We start from the raw sequence: 21,722 nt of genomic DNA on the forward strand, positions 1-21,722 counted from the left end.
GAGAGGGGAAAGATATAAAAGAGACTGAAGGGGCAACCTTTTCATGCAGTGGCTGATGTGTGTATAGAATAAGCTGCCAGAGGAAGTGGTGGAAGCTGGTACAATTGCAATGTTTAAAAGGCATCTGGATGGGTATATGAATAGGAAGGGTTTGGAGCAATATGGGCTGAGTGCTGGCAGATGGAACTAGATTGGGTTGGGATAGCTGGTCAGCATGGACGAGTTGGGCCTAAAGGTCTGTTTCTGTGCTGCACATCTCTATGACTCTATTCCTCTAGATAGGTGTGAGGTTTTGAATTTTTGGGAAGTCAAATCAAGGTAGAAGTCTTATGGTGAAGGAGTGTAATGGAACAGGAGGATCTTGGAATTCAGGTGCACAATTCTCTGAAAGTAGAGTCACAAGTGAAGAAGGCTTTTGGCACCCCAACCTTCATCAGTCAGGGCATTGAGCATAGAAGTTGGGAAGTTATGTTGCAGTTATACAGGATATTAGTGAGGTTGCATTTCAAGAATTGTGTTCAGTTTTGGTCACCTTGCTATAGGAAGGATATTATTAAACTGGAAAGAGTGCAGAAGAAGTTTACAAGGATGTTGCCTGGACTCAATGGTCTGAGTTATAGTGAGAGGTTGGGCAAGCAAGGGTTTCTTTCCTTTAGAGCATAGGAAACTGAGGGTGGGTTTTATAGAGGTGCATAAGATAATGGGAGGCATGGACAGGGTGAATGAACTCAGTCTTTTACCCAGGATGGGGAATTGAGGACTAGAGCCCATCAGTTTAAGGTGAGGGGGGGAAGAATAAAAGGGAACCTGAGGGGCAACTTTTTTACACAGAGGGTGGTAGCATATGGAATGTGTGCCAGTGGAAGTGGTTGAGGCAGGTACATTAACATTTAAAAGGCACTTGGACAAATACATGGATAACAAAGGATTAGAAGGATATGGGCCAAGTGCAGGGAAATAGGGTTAGCGTGGGTGGATATTTTGGTTGGCATGGAGCAGTTTGGACCAAAGGCCCTGTCTCTGTGCTGTAGGACTCTACGATTCTATGTTTCTATGACAATACTAAAATCCTCTGGAGAAAAGTGATAGAAGAGTTGGAAGGGACATGAGGAAAACCCATTTCATCCAGAGGCTGATGGAAATCTGGAATGCTCTGCCTTATTTGGCATTTGAGTTAGAAACACAAGAGACTGGACTTGCACCTAAATTGCTGTAACATGCAAGAATATGGACAAGCGCTGGGAAGTGGGTTTAGAATGGGTGGCTGGTTTATTTCAGCAAGCACAGAGAGATTTGGCTGAATGGCCTCTTTCTGTCCTGTGACGTTTCACTGATTCGCTGATTTTGAGCCCCCCATGAGAGTAGGAACAGGAGTTAGAAACAGAGCAACCAACCAGCACAGTGCTTCCCTGGCTCCATCCCACTTCAGGGCCATTTCTGGGAGGCAGGACAGTGGAGATTGTGGTGGCACAGCCACACATATCAGGTAGCTGACACAACTCATTTAAGACCAATTGAAAGGATGGTGGCGGCGATGTTCCAGTTGCTTCAGATTCTAGCAGTGAGGATTGGGGGCAGATGTCTGCACCTGCCTCCTAATGATAAACTAGAGCCATGGAGATCGAGAAACTTTGCCTGATGCCCTGGGCTCTCCTCAAACCACAGATGGGGCCCTGGCTACTTGGGAGAAAATCCGCTTTTCTGTCCCCCACAGCAAGGCCACAAAGAACATAAGGGACCATGTCTGCCTAAGCCACAACAGAAATTACCCAGAGTGCCTCAGCCTTGACCAAACAGGCAAACTAAGACACTGGGCAGCAAACAGGAGATGAGTCAAGAGTGTGATGCCGGAAAAGCACAGCAGGTCAGGCAGCATCAGACAAGCAGGAGAATCGATGTTTTGGGCAAAAGCCCTTCATCAGGGATGACTCAAGCCACTTTCAGACTGGGGAATACACTTCCTGAGACAGCCTGACAATAGAACTCCTTGGCCTCAGTAAACACAACTGCTCCTGAAGCCCTAAGGCCAGCCTCGCTCCTCACACATACTGGAACTCCACAAAGGATGCTCAGACTGAAAGGCACCAAGTACCTTGCTTACAGACCAACCACAATGGAAACACATTGATGCCAGGATGAGAAACATAGCACCTACTCTCACAGAGGATCAGAATCTCTTAACTCAATCATGGACTGATTGCTGCTACCGGATAGCTGATTGTCCTCCCATTGATTATGTTTTACTTTTGATTGTACTGTAATTCACACCACATTACTGTACCCCTATAAAAACTGCCTGTGCCCAATGCTTGATCTATCTGTACAGCTGTTAATTCTGTGTCAGCCTCGTCAATTTCTCTTCCAGCAATATGGCTTGTAATAAACAGTTTGTCAATTTCACCCGATCCTAGCTTGTGTGGTCTCTGTTTAATTGGGTAATTTCTCCAACAATTACGAACGACTTCATTTTATATTAGAGTTTAACGGAGTTGTGATTGTCCTTGGGATAATCACAAGTGATTGTTTCTCACACAGTCTGGGTTCCTGACCCAAGTCTCACCTTGACATTGGGGTTTAGAGGGCCAGCGTGAAAATTCTATCAGGTCTCAAGATACAAACTCTGAAATTACACCATGGGTTAACTGATGATTGAACATTTAGCACCATCATCTAAAATTCCTCAATCTGTTACTTCAATGAATCTATTAACCAGATTAAAATGAATGGGTTAACAACACCACTCAATTAAATGTCGGTTAAATATGTTAATCACTTGTTTACTCATATTCCAAGGCATAGTTCAGGACCTCAGTATCCTGATCCAAGTCATCATTTTCTTTTCAAAACAATAGATGCCCTTTCAACCATGCATCTTAAACTATGAATTACTTTTTTAAAGATCTTGATAGCGCACTACAAACCTGAGCTCATTGATCTAGGTTCTCTGTTTAAAATAGGTAACTACAATGTGTATTAATATATCTTTGAAGTAAAGAGAGCTCATTTAAAGTTCATAATTGATCTAAGGCTTCAATGACAATGTTTGCCAAATGAGTGTACACACATGAAGCACTGTTGACAGGGCCAGAATGAAGTTTATACCTTTAAAACTATGTTTTTTTCATACTTTTCTGATGAGAGATAAATGTGCAATTAGGACAACTAGTCATCAGTTCTACATCCATCTCATCCTCATGGGAACATCGCATATGACTTTTATAAGCAGAAATAAATTTTGTTGAAAAATTGCATAGGCTGCAGCAATATGGTTTTGTTCGGTAAGCCTTCGGCCTTTTGACTGGCTGCCATACTGAAACGTCATTCCACGTTGTGTTTTTTATGTAGTATTCCCCTGGATTATAACTTTTAAATTCCTCCAATAGTTCTTTACAGTATTCCAGACCAATATCAGACAGGATCCTTTTCACCTTCTTTCTGGATTTTCTGATAGTTTCCAGCTTGGTTACAGGAAGTTGATACATTTTTACCTTGACTTAGCCCGTCTTCCAACTTCCCGCTGTCTCGCTCTTAGGCAGTCAAACCACAATGATTTTTTTCCTCTAATTTCTTATCTTTTATCATAATTCACTTCAGAACCCCTATGTTTAAGGCATAGAGAGGAGAAGTGAGAAAAAGTAAGAATTGTACAAGGAAGTTTCTTACAACCTACCTCAAAACAAATGCCTCTTTACGGAGTGTAAGGAGTTAATGACCCGATTGTGTCAATAATATTTTTGTGCCGAAATGACACTTTTTCCAACACAGCCTAAGTGTAGAAAGATCAGAACCAAATTCTGCCTGATATCAGAGAATGAAACTTTATTACACTATTCCCAATGCATCCGAATAGCAATCAGGAAATTACACAATGACTTCTTATTGGAAGAACCAATCCCAGCTGATCAATCCAAAAATGCATTTGCTATTATGTCAAACATCAAGCAGCAAATCCATATGTGAATGAAGTCGAATTACGGACTGATTTATGCCAAAGAAACAAGTAGAATATTAAACTACATTATACCGTATGTTACTCTAAAGTGTATTAAGATGCATGGGGAGGCAGTGACACACAAACAAAGCTAAACGTTTAAAGTGCTGAAAATTCTGTATAATTAATGTCCACCTCAGTCTAAGCCTCCAAAACAAAATTGTCTGCCTATCACACATTAAATCATTGACATTTTATTGAATTAAGCTTATCTTTTCTTAAAAAGCCTATTTGTACCAGTTTATCTTTAGTTCATATTTTCCTCGTCATTCATTATGGTCCCTTAGTCTATGAAAATCACTTGATTGCAAAGTCTGTGCAGTAGTGATGTGAAAGGCGTTATGCTATTGCCAATTACCAATGAAACTATGAAACTTACTCCTCAAATAGAACACATATGGGCCAAGTTTCCTGCTAACTTAAGTCCAGGCAATGGGTAATGGCATTTGGTGGAGGTATGTACTATTTTGTGTTGAATTCTTGGGATTTCCTGTGAGTGAAGCTAATCCTTTGAATATATCAAGCCTGTTTTCAGCATGGGTTGGTCGCCTTATTGGTAAAGGTTTTTGACACATACCGCTATCCCATACCTTATCTTGGCACAGTGGCTCAGTGGTTAGCACTACTGCCTCACAGTGCCAGGGACGCAGGCTCGATTCCACTCTCTAACGACTGTCTGTGTGGAGTTTGCACATTCTGCGCTGGTTTCCTCCGGGTGCTCTGGTTTCATCCCACAATCCAAAGATGTGCAGGTTAGGTGAATCAGCCATGCTAAATTGCCCATAGTGTACAGGGATGCATAGGTTAGGTGCATTAGTCAAGGGTAAATGTAGGGAAGTGGGCCTAGGTGGGTTACTCTTCAGAAGGTCAGTATGGACTTGTTGGGTCAAATGGCCTGTATCCACACTGTAGGGATTCAATGAAATGCAGAATTCCTGATCACATTTGTTCAAAATCATATCTCTACTCTCATTTTCACATCTCCTGCAAATAATGTTTATGCAGAAAATGTTATCAAGCTGCAGTAGAACCAGTTCTGAGGCATCAAACTCAATGTATCAAAAGCAAATAGCATTCACTGGTAGGTTTAATTACACCATTAACTAGAATACTCATTATACGTGTTTTCTATTGGTGAAAGTCAAAAGAGGAAAATATGCTTTCCATTTCAAAATCTTTCATGGAATACCATATTACTTTTAAAATTATTTGAGTTTTAAAACTATATATAGCGGCTTGAAGGAGGAAGTACTCAGATACCATCAGTATGGTCTCCTGGGAGGTCTTCAGAACTCTGAAATGGATGGAAGCTACAGCTAACAACAGCAAAATCAAAATGCGTCAAACACAGATAACAAAAAACTAGTTGGATTATCAGTCATTGCAAACAGCAGAATAGTAAATACAATAGAATGAAGATTATGATGAGAGACAAAATTCTGAACTGCTTTATTACCTGGAATTGTGGAAGCTTGATCATAGATATTTGTATTATCGATAGTTACAGGTGAGGTGCTGGAAGACTGCAGGTTGGCTAACATGGTGCCAATGTTTAAGAAGGGTGGTAAGGACAAGCCAGGGAATTATAGACCAGTGAGCCTGATGTCTGTGATGGGCAAGTTGTTGGAGGGAATCCTTAGGGCCAGGACGTACAGGTATTTGGAAAGGCAAGGACTGATCAGGGATAGTCAACATGACTTTGTGCATGGGAAGTCATGTCTCACAAACTTGATTGAGTTTTTTGGAGAAGTAACAAAGAGGACTGATGAGGGCAGATGTGATCTATATGGACTTCAGTAAGGCGTTTGACTAGATTCCCCATGAGAGACTGATTAGCAAGGTTAGATCTCATGGAATACAGGGAGAACTAGCCATTTGGATACAGAACTGGCTCAAAGGTAGAAGACAGAAGGGGGTGGTGGAGGATTGTTTTTCAGACTGGAGGCCTGTGACCAGTGGAGTGCCACAAGGATCAGTGCTGGGTCCACTACTTTTTGTCATTTATATATATGATTTGGATGTGAGCATAAGAAGTATAGTTAGTAAATTTGCAGATGACACCAAAATTGGAGGTGTAGTGGACAGCGAAGAAGATTACCTCAGATTACAACAGGATCTTGATCAGATGGGCCAATGGGCTGAGAAGTGGCAGATGGAATTTAATTTAGATAAATGCGAGGTGCTGCATTTTGGGAAATCACATCTTAGCAGGACTTATACCCTTAATGGTAAGCTCCAAGGGAGTATTGAACAAAGAGACCTTGGAGTGCAGTTCATAGCTCCTTGAAAGTGGAGTCGCAGGTAGATAGGATAGTGAAGACGGCATTTGCTATGCTTTTCTTTATTGGTCAGAGTATTGAGTACAGGAGTTGGGAGGTCATGATGCAGCTGTACAGGACATTGGTTAGGTCACTTTTGGAATATTGCATGCAATTCTGGTCTCCTTCCTAGCAGAAGGATATTGTGAAACTTGAAAGGGTTCAGAAAAGATTCACAAGGATGTTGCCAGGGTTGGAGGATTTGAGCTATAGGGAGAGGCTGAACAGGCTGGGGCTGTTTTCCCTGGAGCGTCGGAGGCTGAGGGGTGACTTTATTGAGGTTTATAAAATCATGAGGGGCATGGATAGGATAAATAGACAAAGTCTCTTTCCTGGGGTGGGGTGTCCAGGACTAGAGGGTGAGAGGGGAAAGATAAAAAAGGTAACTTTTTCACGAAGTGTATGGAATGTGCTGCCAGAGCAAATGGTGGAGGCTGGTACAATTACAACATTTAAAAGGTACCTGGATACGTGGAAGAATAGGAAGGGTTTGAAGGGATATGGGGTGGGTGCTGGCAGGTGGGACTAGATTGGGTTGGGATATGTTGGCATGGACGGGTTGGACTGAAGGGTCTATTTCTGTAGTGTATATCTCTACGACTCTTTATAACCACACAAACCAGTCAAAACAGAATTAGGCCACACAAGTGCCCAAAATCATTATGAAATAACTCCGCAAAGACCAGTATCCATCACCAAACCACCCTTTGTATATATATAAACTGACCTTGACTTTACTACTGCCTCATTCAGAGTTAGCTATCAGAGTATCTGGATCTCTGACACCTGTTTTTCTTTTTTATTCTTTTTTTTTCCTGACACCTGTTTTTTTTTCTTTCTTTTTTTACAGTGAAGGACACAAAGTGCACGAATCTTTATTCAATTTCCACCACCAGGAAGACACGAAAAACACCCAAGTGGCCAGTGACACCTGTTTTTTTAGTGAGGCAGGCCCCAAGCAGCAACAGGGAGAGTCCTTGCACGTGTGCACACACAGAGTCACAGTCACACACTGAGCCAAATCTCCAAAAAGGGGGAAAACACTCGAGTGGCCAGTGAATCTCCTGTTTATTTTTTTTTTTAGTTTTTTCTTTTTTTTAAGTGCTTATTTTTTTCCCCAGCACCCATGGTGTGTGTGTGTGTGCAGGTGTAAAACACAGTGAAGGACACAAAGTGCACGAATCTTTATTCAATTTCCACCACCAGGAAGACACGAAAAACACCCGAGTGGCCAGTGACACCTGGTTTTTTTTTGTTTTTTTTTTCATAGCACCCATGGTGTGTGTGTGCAGGTGTGAGACACAGTGAAAGACACAAAGTGCACGAATCTTTATTCAATTTCCACCACCAGGAAGACACAAAAAACACCCGAGTGGCCAGTGACACCTGTTTTTATCAGTCAGCCAGGGCTCGTTGATTGGACCAGATTAATAGCCTCAATCAGGTAACTCATATTCTCTGCAGTCCGGTTGGCCGACCTCATTACGATCATGGAATGCTGCTCAAGCCATTCTTAGAACCGTAGCACCATACAGTATAGAACAGGGCCTTTGGCCCATCAATTCGATTTGCCAAAACAAGTCTAAATGTACAGCAGTCCCACTTTCCACCATTAGGCTAAAACCCTTGTATGTTATGACATTTCAAGTGCCCTTCTAAGTACTTTTTAAAGGTTGAGAGGTTTTCTGCCTTAACTACTTTGTCAGCAGTGCCCCCAACATTCACCGGGCAAAAACAATTTTCCTCCAATCACCTCTGAACCTCCTGTCTTTAACATTAAAAGTGTGTCTCCTTGTTATTGACTCTTCATTTTATAGGATACCGAGATGGCCCTGTGAAAAGTGAGTACAAAACCTGAGAGCATGGCTTTAACTGTGAGAAAACGCGGCCAATCACAGGGAAGGTTAAGACAATGCAGCAAGTAGAAAACAAATTGAACAGTGGACAGTGTGAAGGATGGGAGATTCTGACAGCACATTTGTCATCCATTATGAAGCAAACGGCAAACATCTTGGAACGTTTCAACCTCCAACAGAGAAGAAGATGGGAATGGCTGTGGATTCTGATGTTGAAGAAACTCTGCCATGGTTTGCAAGGCAGCTCAAGCAGCAGACATTCCCAGTTCCAATCTGATCCTAAAGGTAAAGGAAGCCCTCTGGTAAAAAAAAATCTGGGCCTCAAAGAGTTCACCCGCAGTGACAAGTGACTGGACTGATTCCAGACATCATCTTTAGCACAATAAACGGTGAGGGTGTAGCCTTAACAGCAGCAATGACAGAAGATTCACTTCAAAATGAATTACACCCTTATCATAAATTAATACTTGCCAAGGGACATCTTTAATATGGAGGAAACCAGACAATATTAGAATCTTTTTCCTAAGATTACTGTTTGATGCTTACAGGTGAAATGGTGGAAGGGAGAGTGGGAGCATGTCACTGTACCAACATTGAAGGCACCAAAAAAGCTGTGAATTCTCGTAAATCCAAGAAGCCACACTGCTTTGTGAATTTCAAAAGTGTTACCCATGCACTGTGAGGTCAATAAAAACACCTGATGGCTTTCAGCATTTCTGAGCCACACATATGGACAAAATGTGAGCAAAAAGAAAGGAAGATTATCACCATTACATGCACCCTGACATTGTTGGCCTCAAACAAGCTGTCACCCAATACAAGGGCACGATCCAGTCAACAGACCAGTCAGTGAGAGTGATTCGGAACCTGAAAACCCACTACTGACACCTGCTGGTCTCCCAGGTTAAAGAGCCATCAAGAAGAAGCAGGAGTACAATCAATCCATTCTAAAGGCCATGTTTACAACAAAAAAGACAAGGAAGATCATCCTAGAAGCTAACTGCTTCCACCAAGCTGAGTCCAAATGTTCAGACCTGTGCAGGGATACTGGAAATGAGGAACAACAAGGTAAGATTAATGAACCCATTGATGAGGCAGTTTTCACTTGCTATGAGAGGCCAGTATGGAGCTGACCAAGGTGGATGACACTGGAAACTGGTTTGTACTGATTACTGCACATTCTCCAACCAAAAAGGCCCAACCACCCTGAAGAATCTGATGAATGTATACCCTCTCACCCACTAGTTTCCTCAGCTGAAGCCAGTCAGGCAAGAGGAATGTTCCAGATTCTACACTGTCACACAAAAACAGGGAAAACATATTTGACTGCATTGACTGTATCACACTCATCCGAAGACACCATGCTAAGCAGGAAAACATGAATGAAAATTTCCAGGATGTGGAGGTGCCAGTGTTGGACTGGGATGGACAAAGTTAAAAATCACACACCAGGTTATAGCCAACAGGTTTATTTGGAGTACTAGCTTTCAGAATGTTGCTCCTTCATCAGGTAGATAGTGTGGCAGATCATAGGACACAGAATTTATAGTAAAAGATCAAAGTGTCATACAACTGGTGCGATGTCTTGAACAAGCCTGGATTGCTGTTGAGTCTTTAATCACTGCGAATGGGTTGCCGGTTTCAATTGATTAATACATAAATCCCAGAATTTCTTTCAAGTCACAGCCCTGAGATAACTTAAGATTTTAACAGTATATTAAAAAAGGTGTCATCTCAACTGAGACAATGCATTAAAGATGTGAGGTTAGAATCTATCTGTATCCCAACCTCGAGTCAGACTTCCTATTTCCAAAGTAGGAATTTCTGAAATGCTACATGGACTGACTGCTGATAGATTATGTGCTTTTTTAACAAAATAGAATGTATCTGCAAACATAAATCTACAAATGCAAATTCACTCCATAGACTTATATGTGTGTGTGCATGAGTGTATATGTGAGGGAGACAGAAAGTGTGTGTGTATGTGTGTCCGTTTGTATCTGTGTGTGTATGTGTGTGTGAGACAGAGAGAGCTTGAGTATGAGAGAGGGTCTGTACAAGTGTGTGAGTGTGATCGTGAGTGAGAGTATGTGTGTATGTGTGCATTTTGTGTGTGTGTGTGTGTGTAGTATGGTGAGGTCACCTGTAGTGTGACATGAACCCAAGGTCCCAGTTGAGGCCGTTCTCATGGCTACCAAGCTTGGCTATCAGCCTCTGCTCAGCAAATCTGCATTGTTGCATATCCCAAAGTCCGCCTTGGAGGACGGTCACCCAGAGATCCGAGGCTGAATGTCCCTGACTGCTGAAGTGTTCCTCCACTAGGAGGGATCATCCCTGTCTGGTGATTTTTGCGCAGTGTCCATTCATCCATTGTCGGAGCGTCTGCTCGGTCTTACCAATATACCATGCCTCAGAGCATCTTTTCCTGCAGCGTATGAGATAGACAATGTTGGCCAAGTCACATGAGTACCTGCCGCATATATGATGGTGTCCAGATTTTGGAGCTAACCATTTGCAAAGGTCAAGCTATCATAAAGTATGAAATTAGTGAATACTGTAATTATAATACTGTTCACACGTTTATTGCTTTAAATATGTTTCCATTTGGTACTTTTTAAAATAGAATTCACTTCAGGTCAAACATGGGAGCTTTCTCACTAACTCATAAAGCTCCAGTTAACATGAATTTGAAGGCAATTCCCCATGAAATTCAACTCTTCGCAGTTTATCGTCCTTTCCTTTGTTTGCAGCTTGGCATCTCTGAATGCCTGGAAAAACTGAAGGGCCTATTCAATGTCAGTCCTTAAACAGAAGGAAGTAATAGTGCACAGCTGGACTGCAAAACCCCACAGTGTTCAACAAGCAAGATTGGCTATGGATACATGAAGTCGAAAAAATGCGGCGCTGGAAAAGCACAGGAATTCCTGAAGAAGGCCTTGTGCCCAAAATGTCGATTCTCCTGCTCCTCAGATGCTGCCCGACTGGCTGTGCTTTTCCAGCACCACACTTTTTGACTCTGATCTCCAGCATCTGCAAGTCCTCACTTTCTTCTATGGATACATGAATCAAACCACAGTCACATAATGGAGCCTCCACCGCAATGAGGGTATGTCAGGAATTCAAACATTTTAACAGATCTTCTTAGACATTCTTACAGTCAGATCCTATGTGAGATTTAGCATTGCTTGTTATTGACTCTTCAACCAATAGGATATCGGGATGGCATGGGGTTCAAAACAGAGTAGAGCTTTTCTGGGTAAAAATGCATATTTTCTGCTCCAAGTTTAGAGCCAGGGGCATGTGCGTGAATTCAGAGAGGTGCAACAGTCCATTCCAGGAAACACACTGCTGATAAATGAACTGAGTGCTGTAAGTGTTAACTTGTGAAACTGAAAAGAGGAAGTCTGTTGCCCAAGAACAAGCTTCCATTAATGATATTGCTAAAATAATCAACTCTTTTCTTCACTATAATCCTTGCTTCAATCTTTAATGTATTGAAGTTATTCTAAGATACTACAGGTTTGCCATGAAAGTTATTGAGATCATGATCACCTGTATTAAATCTTGCTCTGTGTGAAAATGTGTGAGAACTGAGTGCATGTGGTCTGGTTTTTAATCAGGACAAGTTTATGAGAATAAACATCCTTTGTATTTTTAAAGCTCATACAAGATTTGCTGCATGATTATTTAATTGAGATACACATACCAAGGAAAAGAAAACACACACAGTTCTTACACACATATTGATTACAGACAGGAAAGGGAATACATAAAATCTGTTCTTAACAACAGGCAAAGGCAGATGGAATTCTGAATTAGTGGTGCTGGAAGAGCACAGCAGTTCAGGCAGCATCCAAGGAGCTTCGAAATCGACGTTTCGGGCAAAAGCCCTTCATCAGGAATAAAGCTTTATTTCTGATGAAGGGCTTTTGCCCGAAACGTCGATTTCAAAGCTCCTTGGATGCTGCCTGAACTGCTGTGCTCTTCCAGCACCACTAATTCAGAATCTGGTTTCCAGTATCTACAGTCATTGTTTTTACCAAAGGCAGATGGAAGTCTTACACTGAGGGAACATACAAGAGTAATGAGCTCACATACTTAAGCAACATGACATGATTTTGTTTCTTTTGGAATATTGATTCTGAGGTGTTTTTTATGTTTGTATTATTGCCAAGTGATGGTCAGTGATCCAGAGAAGGTAAAGTGCAGGCCTGTTGGTCAGGGAGGAATTGGCATTATGGTTACTGGTGTTACATTCCAGTTGGCTTCTTGCAGGCAGTTCATCAGAAAGGCTGGTTGCCTCACCTTTACACTTCAATCCCCAGCTGCTCACTACACAGTAGTGGCAAGGTCCAAGGTAATGTGACAAGCAACTGATGACCAAAACTCCTAGCACCCAGTCTGACAAGTACTGTACGGGTCTACAGGGTGATTCACATAAGCACTCCAGGGATCCACTCTGTCAAACTGAAATCCAAACTACTGTGTACAAAATATCCTTGGTGCACATTTTGCACATAGGTAGTGGATAGGAGTCATGGTCAATGTGGCCCATAGACAACTGGATGCATGGCACAGTAGCTCAGTGGTTAGCACTGCTGCCTCACAGTGCCAGAGACCCAGGTTCAAATCCCGCCTCGGACAACTGTCCGTGTGGAGTTTGCACATTCTCCCTGTGTCTGCATGGGTTTCCTCCAGGTGCTCCAGTTTCCTCCCATAGTCTAAAGATGTGCAGGTTAAGTGAATTGGCCATGCTAAATTGCCCGTAGTGTTAGGTGAAGGGGTAAATGTAGGGGAATGGGTCTGGGTGGGTTGCTCTTCGGAGGATGGGTGTGGACTTGTTGGGCCGAAGGGCATGTTTCCACAGTGTAAGTAATCTAATCTAATCCCAACCTCAGGCGACTGCCTGTGTGAAGTCTGCACATTCTCCCCTTGTCAGCGTGCGTTTCCTCCCATAGTTCAAAGATGTATAAATTAGGTGCATTTGCCATGCAAGATTCCCCATGGTGTTCAGGAATGTGCAGGCCAGGTGGATTAGCTGGAAAATGGTAATCCTGGGAAATGCAGGATTACAGGGGTGGGTCTGGGTAGGATGGTCTTCGGAGGGTAGGTGTGACTCGATGAACCGTGAGGGTTTAAACTAGTATGGCAGGGGGTTGGGGACCTGAGCTGTATACTGGAGGTGCGAGTTGATGCAGATGAGGCAATAGCAAGAGGTAGGCCAGCTAGTGGGAAGGATTTTCCTGGGAAGGAACCAAGGGATCAGTTAAAGTGTGTTTACTTTAACGCAAGGAGTATCAGGAATAAAAGTGATGAACGTAGAGCATGGATCAGTACCTGGTGCTATGATGTCGTGGTCATAACAGAGACATGGGTTTCTCAGGGGCAGGAATGGTTGCTGGATGTTCCAGGGTTTAAAGCATTTAAAAAGAATAGGGAGGGGGAAAAAGAGGAGGGGGTGTAGCACTACTAATCAGAGAGGGTATCACAGCTACAGAAGCTTCCATTGTCGAGGAAGATCTGCCTACCGAGTCAGTATGGGTGGAAATTAGGAACAGTAAGGGAGCAGTCACCTCATTAGAGGTTTACTACAGGCCCCCCAATAGCAGCAGGGAGATGGAAGAAAGCCTAGGTCGGCAGATTTTGGAAAAGTGTGGACATAGTAGGGTTGTTGTAATGGGTGACTTTAACTTTCTCAATAATGTTTGGAATCTCCTTCAAGCAGAAGATTTGAATTGAGCTGTTTTTGTAAGGTGTGTTCAGGAGGGTTTCCTAACTCAGTACGTTGACAGGCCGATGAGGGGAGAGGCCATTCTAGACTTGGTGCTCGGAAACGAGCCGGGGCAGGTATCAGATCTTGTGGTGGGAGAGCATTTTGGTGATAGTGACCACAACTGCCTCACATTCTACATAGCTATGGAGAAGGAGAGGATTAGGCAAAATGAGAGGATATTTAATTGGGGAAGAGGAAACTATGATGTGATTAGACATGAGTTAGGAAGCATGGATTGGGAGCAATTGTTCCATGGTAAAGGCACTATAGACATGTGGAGACTATTTAAGGAACAGTTGTTGCGAGTGATGAATAAATATGTCCCTCTGAGACAGGCAAGAAGTGGTAAGATAAAGGAACCTTGGATGACGAGAGCGGTGGAGCTTCTCATCAAAAGGAAGAAGGTAGCTTACATAAAGTGGAGGAAGCTAGGGTCAAGCTCAGCTCTAGAGGATTACAGGCAGGCGAGGAAGGAGCTCAAAAATGGTCTGAGGAGAGCCAGGAGAGGGCACAAGAAAAGCTTGGGAGAACACAAAGGCATTTTACACTTATGTGAGGAATAAGAGAATGGTCAAAGAAAGATTAGGGCTGATCAGGGATAGCATAGGGAACTTGTGTGTGGAGTCTGAGGAGGTAGGGGAAGCCCTAACTGAGTTTTTTGCTTCTGTCTTTACGAAACTTTGTAGTGAATGAAACCTTTGAAGAGCAGATGTGCATGATGGAATGGATAGAGATAGAGGAAGCTGATGTGCTGAAAGTTTTGTCAAACATTAAGATTGACAAGTCGCCAGGCCTGGACCAGATTTGTCCTCGGCTGCTTTGGGAAATGAGAAATGCAATTGCTTCGTCACTTGCGAAGAACTTTGCATCCTCACTCTCCACTGGAGTCGTACCTGAGGACTGGAGAGAGTAATTCCTCTCTTCAAGAAAGGAAATAGGGAAATCCCTGGCAATTACACACCAGTAAGTCTCACGTCTGTCATCTGCAAGGTGTTAGAAAGGATTCTCACAGAAATTTGAGGGTGCATACATGAGGATCAATGGTCGGCACAACATCGTGGGCTGAAGGGCCCGTTCTGTGCTGTACTGTTCTATGTTCTATGTTCTAAATGGCCTGTTTTCACACAGTAGGGATTTTGAGGTAGCTCTCATTGCAGACTAGCTACCCTTTCTTTTACTGTGGTTGCTCAAATGTAATTGGCACAGCAGATTGCCACATAATAAAGGCATCATGACTGCAACCAGGATACTGGGTATTGACTTACACAATTTGCTGTCTCCTGCTACACCCAAACTGGGCACTGGGGGAACAGAATCCTTTTTGATTCCTGTTTATGGCAGGATTAACAACTAACTCCTGAAACGTTTGGCATGTGTGCAGTTACTAACATCGTGCATCATGAGGGATCCTACAATCTAAAGTCCTGCATTCACTCCTAAGGCTTCTTTGTGGCAAGAGAGAATTAAATGTGGTCTTCTCTCTTGGAATAGAAAGCCATAAGTAGCTTCCCTAGTCCAACAGCATTCTTCAAGCTGTGCAATGATGCAAGTATATCCAGATTTCTCTTGAAAAGGGATTAGATGCATGAAGGTTTATCACTCAGTTACCTACACTGCAATTGGCAGCCCTTAAATTGACAATGGGGCTACTGCTGATGTGGTGGCAGATTTCAACCAGGCTGGCCATTGGTGAAGAAGAAACATTCCTCACTGGGGTTGGAGCTCGAAAAGTCGCTCCATGGAAAAATACAGCCTCCAAGTTATGTGCATTTCTCCCAGTCTATCTCCTTCTTCTAGGAGCTTGTCCTTCTCTGTGTTGTCACTGCTCATTCTGCCAGTCGAGATGTTTTCTGGAATGCCTACCAGTATATCTATGCCTGGAAGCAGTTTGTTTCTACAGAATACTTGAAATTAGGAACATTTATCGAGAATCTACCACGTCTCTCCCCATAGATTCTGCAACTTGGGAAGAAAGAAAACTATAGTAAGCACATTATGGTTCTACATTTGTCACAAACCTGAGACAAAAAGTGCTCAGCAGCTAACTGTATGTCGTTGATAAATCCTTAAATTAGCACTGCTGGCCAGTGGGGGGTAAAGAGGTGGCGGAGGAGGGGAGGCATGCTCCTTCCAGTTGCTTTGCTGTGCAAAGTTGTGAAAGTTTGTCGAAGTCCACAGTTACACATTCACCGATACCATGATCTGCTTGCTTTTCCTACTCTGTAGTGCATACCAGTTGTGAACCCACTCATCAACCGTTACACCTGGCTCAATTGTAGCAGTAGGAGAAAGTAAGGACTGCAGATGCTGGAAAGTCAAAGTCAAAAAGTCTGGCGCTGGAAAAAACACAGAAGAGATGACGTTTCAAGCATAAACCCTTCCTGATGAAGGGCTTATGCACGAAACGTTGACTCTCCTGCTCCTCAGCTGCTGCCTGATCTACTGTGCTTTTTCCAGTGCCACACTTTTCGACTCAATCTTAATAGTAACATGTAACATCAAATAGCATTTTTCAACAAACAATGACTTCAACAAAGTCCAATTTCATGCACAATAAATCTAATTTTATAAGAACTAGATACCGGCTCATACACAAAATACATGCTGTATATTGCAATAATTTCAATAGTGAATCAGTGTGCCATTCCAGTCCACTGTTCCATCTTAAATGTATTTCATCATTAATTACTTATGCGGAGATCTGCTTTGAAAATTGTTATTTGCTACACATCACTATAAAAGCATTAAGGACTGTTTGAATGAAATAGGTAAATATATCACATGAGTTAATTGGATGAAAATAAAATCAAATAAACCTACGAGACTACAAAATCCATTCTTTCACTTTGATTATGTAGAGGCTTATAAAATTAGGCGTGTGTGTAGTTCCATCATTTTAGTTACTTGAGAGTGCATTGGATGAAGAGAAAGCAATGTTACACACTGTGTTTCTCCCCAGTGGTCATCTGGAATAATATATTCATGAATAGTCTGAATAAAACCTGGTTGAATTCCTCTTTCTTACATACTGAAGTGTCACTGGATTGGTAGGTTTGATGCAAATATCATCAATCAGAATACTACAGCTTTCAAAGCTTTAATTTTCAGCCCATTTCTTACAATACATGCAACAATGACAGCAGCAAAAGACCAGCTGGTCCATCAAGTCTCCCTCCCCATTCCTGGTTGCTGAAGCATCATGGCTCCCCCTACACCTTCCCCAACTGATTGTTGACTTTTGAGGAATACTGCTCAAAGAAAACAACCGTATTAGGATCCGGCAATCCTTAACAATGAAAAGTTTAGAATGCTGATAGTAAATTTTCATGGAAGACCGAAAGGAATCACAAATTATACATGAACTCCTCGCTCTGATAATAGCTTGTCAATCAAACTGGTCTTTCAAAACATGATGCAAATTGGGTTAGCAACATATTTTAATAAAGATGTTCTCTTCTTCTGTGGGATTTAACTTGGTTGTATTAAGGCTGACAGTTTTTGTCCGTCAGGAATTTCATTAATTGGGCCCTTAGGTTTCCAGAATCTATTCACACTAGGGGAACATTTTCATTCCATGCATTATCTGTAACAAGAACATAATCTGGTTCCTTATGAATTAGTCTTAAAATCTCTTCTGTAGAGTGTGTGAAATAAATCCTTCCCACATGAGTTCATAGATTCATAGATTCATACAGCACAGAAAAGGCGCAACAGCCTATTGTGTCTGCACTGCCACCAGAGATGGGGGAGATACTAAACAACTATTTTGCATCAGTGTTTACCGTGGAGAAGGATATGGAAGATAGAGAACATTGGGAAATAAACAGCAACATCTTGAAAAATGCCCAAACTATAGATAAGGAGGTGCTGGATGTCTTAAAACGCATAAAAAAGGATAAATCTTGGGACCTGACCGGGTCTACCCTTGAACTCTGTGGGAAGCTGGGGATGTGATTGCTGGGTCCCTTGCTGAGATAATTGTATCATCGATAGTCACAGGTGAAGTGCCGGAAGACTGGAGGTTGCCTAACATGGTGCCACTAAGAAAGGGAGGAAGGAAAAGGCAGGAAACTATAGACCGGTGAGCCTGACATCAGTGGTGGATAAATTATTGGAGGGCATCCTAAAGAGAGGATTTACATGTATTTAGAAAGGCAAGGACTGATTAGAGATAGTCAACACGGCTTTGTGCATGGGAAATCATGTCTCACAAACTTGATTGAGTTACTTAAGGCATAACGAACAGGAGTGCCGCATAGCTCGGTGTTGGGTCCATTACTTTTATTGTCATTTATATTCCTGATTTGGATATGAATATAGGAAGTACAGGTTAGTAAGTTTTCAGGTGACACCAAAATTAGAGGTATAGTGGACAGCAAAGAATGTTACCTCAGAGTACATGACCTTGATCAGATGGGCCAATGGGCTGAGAAGTGGCAGATGGAGTTTAATTTTGATAAATGTGAGGTGCTGCATTTTGGCAAGGCAAATCAGGAAATCAGGGCAGGACTTATACATTTAATGGTAAAGTCCTGGGGAGTGTTGCTGAACAAAAAAGACCTTGAAGTGCAGGCTCATAGTATATTGAAAGTGGAGTTGCAGGTAAACAGGATAGTGAAGAAGGCGTTTGGTGTGCTTTCCTATATTAGTCAGTACATTGAGTACAGGATTTGGAAGGCTGCACAGGACATTGGTTAGGCCACTTTTGGAATACTGCATGCAGTTCTGGTCTCCCAGCTATAGAAAGGATGTTGTGAAACTTAAAGTGGCTCAGCAAAGATTTACAAGGATGTTGCCCATGTTGGAGAGTTTGAGCTATAGGGAGAGGCTGAGTAACCTTAAGTTATTTTCCCTGGAGCGCCAGAGGCTGAGGATTAACCTCATAGGGGTTTATAAAATCATGAGAGGCATGGATAGGATGAATAGACAATCTCTTTTCCCTGGGATGGGGAAGTCCAAAACTAGAGGGCATAGGTTTAAAGTGAGAGGGGAAAGATTTAAAAGGGAGTTCAGTGGCACCTTTTCATGCAGAAGGTGGTACATGTATGGAATGAGCTGCCAGAGGAAGTAGTGGAGGCTGGTACAATTACAGCATTTAAAAGGCATCTGTTTGGGTATATGAATCGGAAGGATTTAGAGGGATATGGGCCAAGTGCTGGTAAATGGGACTAAATTTATTTAGCATATCTGGTCAGCATGGACAAGTTGGACTGAAGGGTCTGTTTCCATGCTGTACAACTCTATGACTCTAAGACATAACTACCACTAAAAGTGTGCTAATCCCAAATTTCCCGTGCTTGTCGCATATCTCCAAATAATAAATTTACTTTGAAGGAATCTGAGAGCAATAGAACAAATACATTGTACAGTATGTGGTTTGGTATCTTCCACATAGCATAATTTCATATACACAATGTCTATAGTGGGAGTAACAGTCTGAACTGTGTAAGACATAGCAGTTGGAGTTGATACTTGAAGGCCTACCTGTATTATTAATGGTGTTACTATTTTAACCTGACAGGAGATTGTCTGCATGCCTGTCAGTGTAGACAGCACCATAACTCACAAAGTCAGTAGAAAACATCAACCAGCACATTCTCTGACACTTCGACTTGGTAATCACTGGACAGCAAATGAAAACATTCCAACAGCAATAAACCAAATTCTCCTCAAATTCTTCAAAACCAATTTGTGCACTGGACAGAATTCACAACAGAAAATAATCACTTCGAGGTGGGATAGTTAGGATTCTGCCAAGATTATTTCTGAATAAACTTGTTTTCTTTAAAACGAAACAATTTTTCTGACCAGTTCCCAATTCATTAGCAAAATGCTCTCCTCCATGCAACTCCTTCTCCAGCTCAAGGTTTTATTTTTAGAAAATAAACGCTTGATCACCTCATGAAAACTTTGAACTTATCTATTTCCAGCACAGTAAAAAAAAATCCCTTTGCATGGTAGGAAAATGGAATTAGATTTGCAGAGACTTTGAAGTATAGTTATCAACTGAGAGAACAGGAAGCTGATCAGAAACTTCTGCTTCGGATTCCACCACCTTTCTAAAATGGAGTGAAAAAGCACTCGAATTGTTGTCTTCTAGCATCCATCCAAATCTGATGACCAATCCCAGCTACAGAAAGTGCTTTGTCTCAGTTAAGTACAATTACAAATTTGGTTCAATTTTATACAAGGTGAGACTCCTTTTGCCCTTCCAGAACCACATCAGCTCTCACTGGTTCTTAAATATTGGAGGTAGTTCAGATAACTTATCAACCAGAAATGTCCTTACTATCTCTCAAGGTTTAAGTTGTTATCAGGAACAACACGTTAACAGGACTGTCTCCTTCCAACTCTGTAATTAGGATCCAACGTTCCACTGGATACCAGGCAGTGCAGTCAATAACATTTTATTTTAAAATCATTACAAACCATATCATGGATTCAAATGCCTATCTCCCAACTGGATGGAGTTTATTTACTCGTTTCAAAAAAATGATTAGTCAGTAAAGGGAATTTGATGTTCACTAAAATTTTCTAAGGGCACTAATTTCTTTTAAAGATCCATGTCCTACCTGGCTTTGGAACTTCCAGTATAGGCAGGAGATGATGCTCTCCGCACTCAGCTCTGTCTGGCGCTTCATTCCCATTCAAAACACTGCCTCCTTTCCTTGTCTCTACGATGTTGCTTTGAGCCCATGTCACTTCGTCTTCTCCACGGATCGAGGTGACTGTAAACCTCTTACTCATCTCTCAAGGAAATAAACAAATGGCAACGGAAAATAAAAGTGTAATGAAAGATGAAATCACTGAAAGACTAGATCACCGCACAAAGCAATCTTCAGCACCTCCACACTGAGTGAGTTGCTGGCTCCTGGGCTTTAATATTTACTGTGTCCTCCCTGGGTCTTAGTGCCCAACCCTTTTTTTACAACTCGAGTGAATAAGAGTTGTTAGACTTTGGGTGGGTGGGGGAAGAAACATCACGTTTACTGTTAGATTTATTTTAAGCTTCTTAATGATGTCTACTAATTGCATTTTCTTTTTAAAAAGTTATGAATGACACTAAAAGGTATCTGTGTGAAAATCTATTGCTACAACAAAAGTTGAAAGATTGGTTTAATGGATAGGGAGAATGAGTTTAGAATCCATGGTTAATGGGAGGAAACAAAATATTGAATATCTATTGATTTGATGTTATAGAGTGAGCAGTCAGGATTTGTGTGGAAATTAATTTCAAATTATCACAATTTAAAAATAAAAAGTTTCTATTCGAACCAGCCTTCCCAGTTTATTCCTGTTATCATGTACACATCTGCAATGTCAGCTGTGGTTCACTTTGTAGTACGTGAACTCTTAAGACTCACAATTTTGAGTTCAAATCACAGTTAATAAAAATAAGTGATGTTTCTGCAGTACTGAAGAAGCATTGCACTATTTCAGGTGCTCCCCTTCACATAATGTGTAAAACCAAGGCTCTTCCCATTTGGTCGGGTGTAAAAGGACCTGGGGAACTATTTTTAAAAAAGACTATTAACGTTTTTCTTAGAATGCTGGCCCATATCTACACCTCCACTACCTTTACAAAAACAAATCAGATAACTGGCTTTGTCATATGTTTAACTATATTCATAACTTGAAAAAGTTGAAATAGGAATATTAGTCTGTGAATATCATATCATCAAAGTAAAAGCAATCTCTTGTTTTTATTTCAGATTTACAGCATCTCGTTTTTTAAATTGCATTTAACACTATGAAAGGTAGACAGAGGCAAAATGCACACAGTT

The 21,722-nt window shown here is 41.7% G+C and overlaps 1 protein-coding gene across 2 annotated transcripts in view; it reads right to left on the reverse strand.

Moving 5' to 3' along the window:
* The window catches only part of LOC140463166 (solute carrier family 12 member 5-like), a 1,088,806-nt gene extending 1,068,019 nt beyond the window's left edge, over positions 1-20,787 (reverse strand). For both annotated transcript variants that reach the window (XM_072556937.1, XM_072556936.1), the window contains exon 1: positions 20,511-20,787. In XM_072556937.1, the coding sequence (XP_072413038.1) occupies positions 20,511-20,685 (175 nt within the window). In that variant the 5' untranslated portion in view covers positions 20,686-20,787. The remainder of the gene's footprint in view (positions 1-20,510) is intronic.
* Between the last annotated feature and the right edge of the window lie 935 nt (positions 20,788-21,722).

The sequence above is a fragment of the Chiloscyllium punctatum genome, chromosome 37 (genome assembly GCF_047496795.1).
Source record: "Chiloscyllium punctatum isolate Juve2018m chromosome 37, sChiPun1.3, whole genome shotgun sequence".
Classification (NCBI taxonomy): Eukaryota; Metazoa; Chordata; class Chondrichthyes; order Orectolobiformes; family Hemiscylliidae; genus Chiloscyllium; species Chiloscyllium punctatum.